General features: G+C 42.6%; 1 protein-coding gene across 1 annotated transcript; it reads left to right on the top strand.

Moving 5' to 3' along the window:
• The first annotated feature begins 257 nt into the window (after positions 1-257).
• Positions 258-12,759, top strand: DNTTIP2 (deoxynucleotidyltransferase terminal interacting protein 2). Its single transcript, XM_040998785.1, has 7 exons — positions 258-406; positions 1,281-2,857; positions 3,660-3,798; positions 6,860-6,955; positions 7,811-7,975; positions 9,725-9,834; positions 11,116-12,759. Exons 1-7 carry the CDS (start codon positions 335-337, stop codon positions 11,207-11,209), a joined length of 2,253 nt encoding a protein of 750 aa, XP_040854719.1. The 5' UTR covers positions 258-334; the 3' UTR covers positions 11,210-12,759.
• The last annotated feature ends 281 nt before the right edge of the window (positions 12,760-13,040 follow it).

Below are 13,040 nucleotides of genomic sequence, written 5' to 3'. Positions count from 1 at the left end.
AACTAGCACTCTCCTTCACCATCTCTTTCACATTTCTTGTCTTATTTATCCCTGATGCTCCGTTTATTCACCCTTGGCCACTCGCTGCGGGTCCCGTTTCTCCCTTCAAGGCCTCTCGTCTTTCTCGCGCAGCACGAGCGCGGAAACTACGCTACACCGCAAGGCGACCTCCATCTTGAACCGCCCAGGCCAGGGACCGAGGACGCGGACGGGCTCGAGAGTCCCGCGACTTCCGGAGTCCTGGGGTGGGAGCAGGGCGCTTCTCTGACGCATTTCCCGTGCGCCGGAGCAGAAGCCCGTCGTGGTTCCTGCTGGTGAGCCGGGAGTCGGGAAGATGGTGGTCACCAGATCGGCGCGGAAGAGCGTGGTGAGCCAAGCTTCAACAGCTGCAAGTCCCCAGCAGAAGGTGAGTGATCCTGCTTTTCCTCGCCGCTTCGAGCAACTGCGGCGGACGCAGAGATAGGGGGGAGCCTGGGCAGCGCCGACCGGGAGAGGTACACGCAGTGCAGCGTGCTGGGCGGCATCTCAGCTGCCGTGGAAGCCGCTTGGTTTTGAGGAAGAGAGTGCCTTGCGCTGGGTGGTTGTGAAGTCCCTCCTCCGGGAGCCCGAGTCTCGCTATGGGGGCCTGAGAGATGAGCCGGCACGCCTCCTGCTGGCGTGGGACGCCCTTGGGTGAGGGTGCCTCCCTCGGTGTGTTCCTAAATGCCTGTTTGCTCAGTTAATGTTGCCTTTCTTGTGTCAGCAGACCAGAATATCTATACAGTCTGTGTGTTTGACATTGAGTAGAGAAAATACTTTTTCCTAAGATGTGTCTGTTTTTACCTGAAAGGCAGAGTTCACAGCAGAGGAGAGACAGAAGTAGAGAGATCTTCCATGCACTGATTCACTCCCCAAAGGGCCTCAACTGCTGCAGTTGGGCGGGTCTGAAAACAGGAGCCAGGAGCTTCTTCCAGGTCTCCCACGTGAGTATACGGAGGACTTGAACCGTCCTCCACTGCTTTCCCAGGCCATAAGCAGGGAGCTGGATGAAAGTAGAACAGCTGGGACTCCTGGTTTCCATACCGAATGCCAGAGCCTCAGCACTACACCACTCTTTATTTTTAAGTTATTCTGCCGTTAGATCTAGAACTAAGATAGAGGGATGTGAAGCAAATGCCTGAGTCAGAACCGATGTTAAATAACTGTGCAAAGTCCCAGGTTTGTGTTTAGTGCCCTTTAGGATGTTAACTTCTGGGGTAACTTCCCTCTTGTGTTGGCCCGGTTTCCTTTTTGGCCTGCAGGATTCTACCGCTGGTGGGTGTCGAGCACATCCAGAAAACAAGCAGAAATCTGAATCTGATGACCCAAAAGACAGCCCAGTCCCTAGAAATCCTAAATCCAGGAAGAGGAAGAATGGGCCGACAGCTGCACTGCCAGAAGCAACTGAACCATCTGATGGTGAAACCTCTGATACAGAGTCCAACTATTCAGTATCTGAGACCCAGGAACCCATCTTAAGAATAACTAGGAGGAGGCAGATCGTAATTGCCCCCACCCCCGTGTCAACTAGGAAAAGGCCAAAAGTAACCACAGCGAGTGAATCTCAGACTGAAGAAGTTGTCTCAGAAGCAGAATCCCATACTTCAGGTGTCTCGAGAGTCGTGCCTTCTGCAGAGCCAGCCACTAGGGCCCAGAGGAGCAAGGCTAAATCTGGGGCAGATGCAAAGCAGGAGTCCGCCGCCAAGTCGTGTGCAAGTGCTTTATTCTGTGAACTTACACCCAGGAGATCCAGCAGTAGGCAGCCGCGGAGAACACAGACACAGGCCAGAAGGAAGGATGCTCACATTGGATCAAGAAATGAAAAGCCCGTCATTGATGTGCCTGAGAACACAGAGGATGTGGATGCCAAACGAACTTCTCCTGTACAACCAAGCTCTCTTTCTCAGGTAAATGAGTCTAGTCTACCCACTAATGAAATTTATAATGACGTGGATGATGATTCCTTCCACATAAATTCAAACAAAATACTGACTACACAAAATCAATCTTTTAATGAAAAGGAGGAAGAACAGGCCAGTATTGTGTCTCCTAAAGAAATGAAGCAGAATTTTAAGAGTTTGGGTGAAGGAAACAACAAGATGGTAAATGAGGGGAAAGACACTAATGCAGCCTCTCAGCTGCATCTCTCTGAACTTCAGGATGTCAGCCCCCAGGGGTTGGGGGCATCTCAGAAGCATTCAGCTGCTCATCACCATGCCCACACAGAGCCCTCAAGTCTGAATGGTGAGGCTGTGGCAAAGTCCTTAGTTCAGAGTTTTGCAGTTGTGGAAGTGGACAGATGGAATGAAGAGAGGAGGAGCACCATAAAAACAAATGACTTGACGGAGCTTGGTCCCAGTGGTGAAAGCGATGATGAGGAGTCCATGATTATGGGTGTCAACAAGGACAGGAATGGCGAAGGGCACGCAAATCGCAAATGTGATAGCACACCAAGGTCTGCACTCAGCACATCCGGGGAAGCAGAGGGCTCTGTGTTGTTAGTTCTCAGTAGCGACGAAAGCCAGGAGTCTGTAAGCAGTGATGATGAAGAGGACAGTGTGTGCTATGTTGAAAGGAGTGGGCAGAAAGAGGCTCTAAGTGGCAAGTCTTGTGACGATGCATTGTTTGTGATTGACACCACTCCTGGATTGAGTGCTGATAAACATTTTTACTTAGAAGACGAAGACAAGGTAAAAGAGGTTGCCACTGAGGAGGAACAAGAGGAGGAGGAGGAGGAGGAAGAGGATGAAAGTGAAGAAGAACAATCAGACCAAGATAAAAATAAAAATGCTGAGTTCAGTGATGAAGACGACTTACTAAGTAACACAAAGTCTAAACTGTAAGTTTTATTTTTATTTCTTAAAGATTCGTTTTTATTTAAAAGTCAGTGACAGAGGTCTTGTATCTGTTGATTCAGTCCCCAAATGCCTACAGTTGGTCCTGTCCAAAGCCAGGACCCAGCAGCTCCATCCAGATCTTCCGCTTGGATAGCAGGGCCCCACGCACTTGAGCCATTATCCGCTGTTTCCCACGTGTGTTAACTGGAAATTTGGAGCAAAAGCACAGAGCAGCCAGTACTAAAGCTGGCACTCTAATAGTGAATGTGGGTGTTCCAAGTACTAACTTCACCCATCATGCTAAAATGCCACCTTTTTATTTATTTTATTTTTTAAGTATTTGTTTATTTTTATTAGAAAGTCAGATATACAGAGAGGAGGAGATATAGAGAGGAAGGTCTTCCGTTCAATGATTGGCTCCCCAAGTGACTGCAATGGCCGGAGCTGAGCCAATCTGAAGCCAGGAACCAGGAACTTCTTCTGGGTCTCCCACCCGGGTACAGGGTTCCAAGGCTTTGGGCCATTCTCCACTGCTTTTCCAGGACACAAACCAACAACCTTATGGGGGGTCTCAGTACTGCAAGGGAGAAGATTAGCCAATCAAGCCACCCATGTGTAAAGTTGAGCTGAATTGCCAGATCTGGCTCCACCTTTCTGTCATTCTCTTCTTTAAGAACTCTGTTGGCATATGTATTATATGACATAATCACCTCTCAAAAAGCTCAAAGGGGTGGGCATTTAGCCTGTTCTTTGTTTCCATTTCTATGTAAATGTTTGATATTTAAGTGAAGGTTTCTCTTTCAGCTTGAAATTGACAAGCAGCAGTATAGACCCCGGTTTGAGTATCAAGCAGCTGGGTGGTCTGTATATTAATTTTAATGCAAACAAACTACAATCTAACAAGAAAACTCTTACTCAGATCAAAGAGAAAAAGAAAAATGAGGTAAGTTGTGTGAATCATTCTGTTAGGTTTTTATAGAACCAACCAGTCCCTTCTAGAAATAACTAGTCCTTGGTCAAAGACTGCAGTAAGACCTCATTGGCCTAGGGTGCTGTTTTTTGTCCCTGTCTGTAGTCAACTGCTTCTTTCCATGGAATTTTACCTAGAAAAGAGAATTCATGAAATGAATTTTTTTTTAAGATTTATTTTATTTTTAGGAAAAATGGATATATAGAGAGGAGGAGAGACAGAGAGGAAGATCTTCCGTCCGCTGATTCACTCCCCAAGTGAGTGCAACAGCCGACCTGAAGCCAGGAGCCTCTTCCGGGTCTCCCATATGGGTGCAGGGTCCCAAAGCTTTGGGCCATCCTCTACTGCTTTCCCAGGCCACAGGCAGGGAGCTGGATGGGAAGTGGGGCTGCCGGGATTAGAACCGGCACCCATATGGGATCCCAGGCGTGCAAGGCGAGGACCTTAACCACTGTGCCATCGCGCCGGGCCCAAAAATGAATTTGATAGAAGATTCAAGTCCTCTTCTTGTGCTCACCAGTTATTACCCAGGAGTTTTCTCTCTTTCCTTGCCATTTTCCTTACCATGTCCTGTTGGCAGCATGAAAGTTGTAAGTGGCTGTCTCCTCTCAGGAAAAAGTACATAGGTGCATATAAATAGAAGTTTATGTGTAATTGCAGAAAGATTGATTGGATAATTTTAAGATTCATTTATATTTGAAAGGCAGAGTTAGAGACTGATTTTCCATCTCCTGGTCCACTCCAAGTGGCCACAGTGGCAGGAGCTAGGCTAATTAGGAGCCTCTTCTGGATCTCCATATGGCCCAAGTACCTGGGCCGTCCCCTGCTACCTTCCCAGGCTGTTAGCAGGGAGCTGAATGGGAAGTGAAGCAGCCAGAACTCAAGGCAGTGCTAGTATGTGATGCTGGCATCACCGTTGGCTTTACCTGCTGTGCCATAATGTTGCCTAAACACTTAGCACCATTTGAAGCGTGAACCAACAGATGGAACTCTGTCTCTCCCTCTCTTTCACTTTGCCTTTCAAATAAATAAAATTATTTTTTTAAGAGTCTGTGCAGGATGGAAATGAGAAGTAGAGTCGCTTTTACAAATCCCATCTTTTCAAAGCAAAGGGGCGCTCCCCAGGCAGCTTCTGAAAACAGTGAAGAGCTGTTCATGTGGATAACTAGAAGTGTCTTGCCATCCCCTTGCCCTGCCCTGTCCCAGATCTGTATTTTCTACCCTTGATGGCTGCTAACATTAGGCCTTTACATCCAGGTGTCTCTTCATTTAGTTGTGCCTCAGGCACTCGGCTTTATATAATTCCCCTCCCCTCCATAGCCTAAGCAGTTCCCTTTTTGTATTCTGTATCCCAGGTAATGACAATAGTCTTCCCATTTGTAGTCAGCCACCAAGCCCAGGGGACTTCTGTCCTTTGTTTTGCAAAGGATATTATTCCTTTATAAACAACAGTCTATGACTAGGCTTTTTATACATTTTTTTAAAGGTTATTATTTATTTTTATTGGAAAGTCAATTATACAGAGAGGTGGAGAGACAGAGAGGAAGATCCTCTCTCCATTGATTCACTTCCCAAGCGGTCACAACTGCCACAGTTGTGTCAATTTGAAGCCAGAAGCCCTTAGTGCCTTCCAGGTCTCCCATGTAGGTGCAGAATCCCAAGGCTTTGAGCCATCCTCTACTGCTCTCCCAGGCCACAAACAGGGAGCTGGATGGGAAGCAGGGCTGCCAGAATTAGGACTAGCGCCCACATGGGATTCCAATGCATGCAAGGCAAGGACTTTAGTCTCTAGGCTTTGCGCCAGTCTCGTATTTTTATTTTATTATTTTTTTAAGGCAGAATTACAGGAAGAAGGAGAGACAGAAATCCACTGATTCTCTCCAAATGGCTGCGATGGCCAGAGCTGAGCTAATCCAAAGCTGGGAGCCTCCTCTTGGGATCCTGACTCTTGGAGGTGGAGAATTAGCCAGTTGAGCCAACATGCCAGCCCTAGTATAGGCATTTCTAACTGACATCAACCACTCCGTTTGCATCTGGCTTGATTTGCCCATTTTTAGTTCCTGAAGCCACCCTTTGTACCTCAGCTGGATTTCTGTTTCTGAAGTCAGAACTCTGACATGGTGATTCTCTGAACCTTCAAGATGCTTCTTTCCTGCTAGTTCTTTGACTGACTACCTGCTATATTCTTGCCAACGAATGCTACTGAAATCCCCTAAACATTCCCGTCCTTCTGAAGACCAATGCAAATGCTCTGTGTTATTGTCTGGAAAATGTTCTTTAACCACAACCCCCACAGTACTTCATTTCTTCTACCCCCTGCCCCCATCTCCCTGTGCTTCTGAACCCCCCAGTGTAGGATCTGGTTCATGGTCTTGTAGTATAATTGTTAATTTACTTTATCTTTGTGTCTTTAAAACAAGGTTTCTCCATCTCAGAACTACTGATGTGTTTTAAACTGTACGATTCTTTGTTGTGGGAGGATGTCTTATACATTGTATGATGTTTAGTAATGTCTTGGACTTCTACCAGCTAGGTGCCAGTATCCAGCTCCCCCCAGCCAACCACCACCAAAATGTCTGCAGACATTGCCACTTGCTCTCAGTTGAGAACCACTGTTCAGAGCCTGAAATAAGACTTGACACACGGCAGTGTCTTAATTATCTATTAGGCATTTGTTATGCTTTCTTTGACAGTCTAGGGTGCTATTGTACGACTCAAAACCTAGACCTGAACCTGAAATGTGTGACTATCCATTTTTGAATTGATAATTTCAGAAGTTACCAGATGAATCTTGAGTTGCATTCCTGAAAACTGTTTTGTAGGCTCAGGAGCAGTCTTACTTGGATCTTGCTGTGAGGAAAATATTAAATTCCCTGAAGCCTTTTTAAGTCATAATTTTATGGGAATAATTAGTGAGAGATCATTTGAAATACACAAATTTGCTTAAAATTGTGAAACTTAAGAAAGCTTAAAATATTGAAAAACCTTACATAACATTCTGATACTATTTTAAAAGCAAGCTTAATTTTTATAGCTTCTGCAGAAAGCCGTCATTACACCTGAGTTTGAAAAAAATTACTGTGTCCCACCGTACAGTGAATCAAAGCGTCAGCTTCAGAAGAGGCGCAGGGTAAGTGCAGTACCTTGCCATTTAGACTGCTTAGATGTGTGTGACTCTGAATTTCAGCTTATACATTATATTAATTCTCAAGAAAATTATAGATATCTAACAATCGAGAGCTACAGTTTTATTTACCTCAAAAGGAGAAAGGAAAAATTTAGGGTAACTGTCATGCCTCTTTGCTTATTAGTGTGGTTTCCTCAAGGCCAACTTTTGTAGGGATTTTACCATAGCCAGCTAAAAACACTGTTGTACTTTGCCTGTCAAATCCATCATTTGAGCTAGGCATAAAGAGCTTGGAGCATGGTGCTTTAGTAATGTCATTCATGTGCCCTGGCCCATAGTGGGCTGTGAGCAAATATTTGAAGTAATATCTTTTTTTTTTTATCATTTTCATATTTTTCTTTTTTTTTTTTTTTTAATTTATTTTTTGGCAAACTTTTCATAATTAGGGTAAAAAGGTTCAAGCACTACAGGAAGATGGGCAAGACAATTAGCTTCGTATTGTTTCCTTAATATAGGTGATGTAAAAGGGGATTTTAAGGGACGTAATATCTCTTGTGGGCTGTTTTAGAAAACAATAATTGGAGCTGTATGTTATTCTCCCAACAGATCATCATTCACTTGTTGAAAGACAAAGTAGATGCTTTAAAGTCCTCATGAAACTGATGCTGTGCCTAGTTTACCAAGGAAATCACTTTTTACAATTTAATTCCTTTTATAATGGAAAGGAATTTTGTGTAAAGTAACCATTTGTTTAATTCAGAAAACCTGCTGTATGTTTTATTGTTGGGGGGGTGAGCTAAAATGCATAATTAATATCCTGTTAAAGTTAGAATGTTTATTTTTGAATCTGCATTTCAGAAAGAGCGACAGAAAACTGCAGGTGATGGCTGGTTTGGTATGAAAGCTCCAGAATTGACAGATGAACTGAAAAATGATCTCAAAGCACTGAAGATGAGAGCAAGCATGGACCCAAAAAGGTTTTACAAGAAAAATGATAGAGATGGCTTTCCCAAGTACTTCCAGGTACGACACGGAAGTCCTGTGGTTTTCACTTTGGGAAACTATAGTGATCTGTTTACTCTTAAAATAGAAAGATATTTACAATATGCATGCTCCGTGGCCATATAATATTGGTGGGGACCCAATTCACAGAGCCACTTGCTTATATGAGGCTTTCATATATTTAAATGGTGTTTCAAAAAGAAGCTGGGACAATTTCCCAGTCGGCTGTCTAAAGGTCACTGAACCTATAAAGTTCAATATACGAATGATCCTAGGGTGAGAACAAGTGTCCTTTAAGGTGGCTAGGGGATCTGTGTGTTGTGTTACAGCAAGTTAAGGCACCATGTGTGACACTGACATGCCACATCAGTGTGCTGGCTGGAGCTTTTCCTACTCAGAAAGGAAGCATTAGCTTCCTGCCAATGCTGCTGGAGAAAGCAGCTGAAGGTAGCTCAAGTGCTTGTTCTCTGCCACCCCTGTGGATGGCCCAGCCTGAGCCAGCCCCACTGTGCACCATTTGATGCGTGAACCAACAGATGGAACTTTGTCTCTCCCTCTCTTTCACTTTGCCTTTTAAATAAATAAAATTATTTTTTTAAGAGTCTATGCAGGATGGAAATGAGAAGTAGAGTCGCTTTTACAAATCCCATCTTTTCAAAGCAAAGGGGCGCTCCCCAGGCAGCTTCTGAAAACAGTGAAGAGCTGGTTTCCAAAGTGTTTGCAGATGAAAGTCTAATTGAATCACCTCCTCCAAAGTTGTCCTGACTACCATACTGTTCATGTGGATACATAGAAGTGTCCTTGGCTCCTAGGTTGGCTTTCCCTTGTATATTTTCAGACATTTAGCCAGTCATCTATTCTTGTAACATCTCAGAAATCTTCAGTAATTCTTTATGAAATGGTAGGGTAGAGTCTGTGCTGCTTAATTTGACCCTTTTATCTTTTTTTTTTTTTAAAGATTTATTTTTATTGGAAAGGCAGATTTCCAGAGATGAGAGACAAATCTTCCATCCACTGGTTCACTCCCCAAGTGGCCATAATGGCCAGAGCTGAGCTGATCCAGAGCCAGGAGCCTCTTCCGGGCACAGCATCCCAAGGCTTTAGGCCTGCTCTCCCTACAAGCAGGGAGCTGCAGGAAATGAAGTAGCTGGGACTCGAGCCAGCACCCATATGGGATCCCAGCACTGCGAGGGGAGGATTAGTCAATCAAGCAAACACACTGGGCCCACTTTAGGTTTTTTTAATCTACATGTGAATCTTTCCATAGGTTCTTCACAAGTCAAGATAAGATGTTTCTTTGCTTCATACTTAGCAGAGTTCTTGGCACACAGTGGGAACTCTAACTTTAATTATTATAAATTTTTATTGGATAAATGAACAAATGCAGAATGGTAGCTAGATAAATTCTAATCTAGCAGCATTTATCATAGCCTGGAGATCAAATAAGTATGTCATAGAATTTATTTCATTGAGTTAGGAAGCTAAAAACAAGTTTATATTAACTATTTCACTTTTCTCCTTGACTTCATCGTGAATTTACTGAAAATTCTGCATCTACTGTAAACTAAAAGAGAAATTTCATTAGTAGCACTAGTGTGCTGACTGAATAGGTGATGTCTTTTTGTTATAAAAAGATACCAAAGCTAAACTCAACATTGGTATAATATAACCTGTGTTTTCTGTCCCTTTCTACAAAGGGGCTTTGTTATGGCTGATCTGAAATGTGACATTGAGATCTTGTAGGACATAATTTCAGTTAATTTTTTATAGGTTGGAACCATTGTTGACAATCCAGCCGATTTCTACCATTCACGAATTCCTAAGAAGCAAAGGAAAAAGACTATTGTGGAAGAACTGCTGGCTGATTCTGAGTTCAGAAGGTAAAGGAATTTACATTTCACTTTATAATATGTATACTTGAAAATATATATGTAGCTGTAAGATTTCTGGTAATTTAAGAATACTGCCTCATTTAAAATAAGAACCTGTTTCATTTTCTTGAAAACAGCAAAGCAAAAATACTATAGGGCATGTGTCTAGTGTCTGCCTTAAAGACACTTAGAGGCTTGTACTAGAGCCTTCTAGAGATCCTGTCAGATGCTTCAGATGCTTCTGTGGGGCAAAAATGTAACGTTTGAGCTAAACAAGCCATGAGATTGATGTGAATAAACACAACATAGCGTCTACTTCTTAGAACCTTAGGAAATGCAGATGCCACGTAGCATTTGGAAACCTCCACTGCAGGGGCAAGAAGGAGGGTGAGAAGGGCAGTTAGTAGACTTAGAAAACAGTTATTTTTCTTTGTTTGTTTGAACGATTTATTGTATTTTTATTGGAAAATCAGATATGCAGAGAGGAAGATCTTCCATCCGCTGATTCACTCCCCAAGCAACCGCAGTTACTGGAGCTGCACCAATCTGAAGCCAGGAGCCCGGAACCTCTTCTGGGTCTCCTGCATGGGTGCAGGGTCCCAAGGCTTTGGGCCGTCCTTGACTGCTTTCCCAGGCCACAAGCAAGAAGCTGGATGGGAAGTGGGGCTGCCAGGGTTAGAACTGGTGCCCACATGGGATCCCAGCACATGCAAGGCAAGGACTTTAGCTGCTAGGTTATTGTGCCAGGCCCAGGAAAACAGTTTTTACCTAATGGACCACTTGAAAGATCCCTTCCACAGATTTTAGAATCCTATTGGTGCAAATGTGGATACTTCAAAAACTTCATGGAAAACAGAATTAGAAGGTTTTTTTTTTTTTTTTTAACTGAAGCCTGTATTTCTTTAATTACCAACATTGGAAAAAAAGCTGCATTTGATTAACTATTTTTGTTTGTTTTGTTTTTATGACACAGTTTCATAGGTGTAAATACCATATTGTATGTGTTCAGATCAGTACCATGTTTTTGTTTAGTTTGTTTTGTTTTTACTCCACAAAGTGTCTAAAGCATCTGGAGATGCTCTGGGTACTCAGGAATCTCGGTTTTGTCCTCGCTTGATCACAGGTCTTATAATGGCAAAGTAGCATCTTTTCTACTGCTCGGTCCCAGCTCCTTGTTTGAGGTCTCTTAACAGGATGGAATCTTAACACATGTGATGACTAGAAGGTGACAGTGCAGACAGATTCTTAGATTTAGAACTCAGAATCTAATGGTCTGCTTTTTCTTTTCAGGTATAACCGAAGGAAGTACTCAGAGATTATGGCTGAAAAAGCAGCAAATGCAGCAGGAAAAAAGTTCCGAAAGAAGAAGAAATTTCGCAATTAAGACTAACTATGCAAGCCAAAGCATTTTATATTCTCTTACTTTACTGAAGATGTTTTGAAAACCATTACCATAACCATAGATTATGTACGATAATCCTTATGAAGGGATTTTTAGGAGAAGTTAATTTGAAATAATCCTTGTGCCTCTTGGAATAAAAATAGAGGCATTTACAAGGAAGAAGCTTATCCGTTTTGAGAAAAGTTATGTTTTTGTAAAGTTTCCAGTGTTTGATTATTTAAAAATTTATTTATTTGTTTGAAAGGCAGAGTTACAAAAAGAGAGAGAGAAACAAAGTTTCCAGCCACTGGTTCACCCCCCAAATGGCCACCACATCCTTGGCTGGCCCAGGCTGAAGCCAGGCGCTTCTTCCAACTTTCCCACATGGATGGCAGTGGCACAGGCTCTTGAGCCATCTTGCTGCCTTTCCAGGCCATTGACAGGGAGCTGGATTGGAAGAGGAGCAACTGGGACTGGATCCTATATAGTATGCTGACATCACAGGCAGCAGCTTAACAGACTATACCCTAATGCCATTCCCCTAAGACAATTTAATCTAAAACCACTTGGAAAGTATAAGGTTTGCTGTCATATTCACAAGACTACATTTTGTGCAGAATTACTGCCTGGGACATCCAAGAGATGAGTGTCTGGTTTGAATCCTGATTGTTCTCCTTCTTGCCCAGCTTCTGCTAGTGTATCAACTGAGAGGAACAAATGGTGGCTCAGGCCATTAAATCACTGCCACCCACAGGAGAGGCATGGACTGGGTTCTAGGCTCCTGGCTTTGTACTAGCCCAGCTGAGGCCATGACAGGCATTTTGGAAATGAATTATGGATGGAAGCTATTTCTCCATCTGCCTTTCAGATAAACAAATTTTTTTAATCATCAAAGATACATAAACAGTTTTATAATTACTGTGTAGTTTTATATGTATGGGTAGGAGGAGATAGTAGACAGGCAGTGCCTAGAGTTAACTACAAATTCAGATAATACAAGTTGATGGCATCTGTACAGAGATCTGTCTCCAATATAGGGCACATTTTAAAACAAAACCAAAAATCTCAGTGAAACTACAAATAGGTCTGTAAAGTTAGACGACCAGAAAGTCGGGTGAAAGTAGAGGAGGTGGGACAGAATTTCCTTATTGATGACTAAAAGCACGAGTATTTGATTTTACCTGAATTCACTGTGTCCAGGCTATAGCCTAGCTTACCTCATCTCTGTTTTCCCAGCATACTACTTGAGATTTCAGTAAATATGAAATCTATATTATATTTAGTGCTTGAGGTCACCAGCAACCTAGGAATAACAGAACTGAAAACACAGGAGGAGTTAAGGAAGGATCCATTTTGTTTTGTTTTAAGAAAAACCCTTATTTCAATAGTATTTTGTCTTCTATTAGGTAATGCAAGGATCTGGTATGAGAATTTAATATCAAAATGGGAAAAAGAAATAACAACTAATTTATATTTCTACCAAGAGATACTTAAAACATTTCTTTTGCTTAGCTGTGAAAACACCCAAGTTGTTGATCATTCAATAAATGTTTCTCTTTAAAGAAAAACCAAAAATTCACCTCTTCACTCTCAAAGTGTGAACCAATTCTTTATCTGCCATATGATTTTCTTACTGTTTTCAGAATGCCAAAATAGACTGTATTGTTCTATACTTAAAAACTAGTGAAGGGGTATGCATTGAGGCATATGGAGTTAGAGCTGCTATTCAGAACACCCACATCTCAAAGTGCCTAGTTTGGGTTCCAGCTACTCCATACCTTTTTAAAACATTATTTATTTAAGAGAGCAAACAAGACAAATCTTTCTGCTTTAT

The sequence above is a fragment of the Ochotona curzoniae genome, unplaced genomic scaffold (genome assembly GCF_017591425.1).
Source record: "Ochotona curzoniae isolate NIBS_2020 unplaced genomic scaffold, NIBS_Ocur_1.0 scaffold_1037, whole genome shotgun sequence".
NCBI lineage: Eukaryota > Metazoa > Chordata > Mammalia > Lagomorpha > Ochotonidae > Ochotona > Ochotona curzoniae.
The sequence above is the reverse complement of the archived record's forward strand: the minus strand, read 5'-3'. Positions and strand labels throughout refer to the sequence as shown.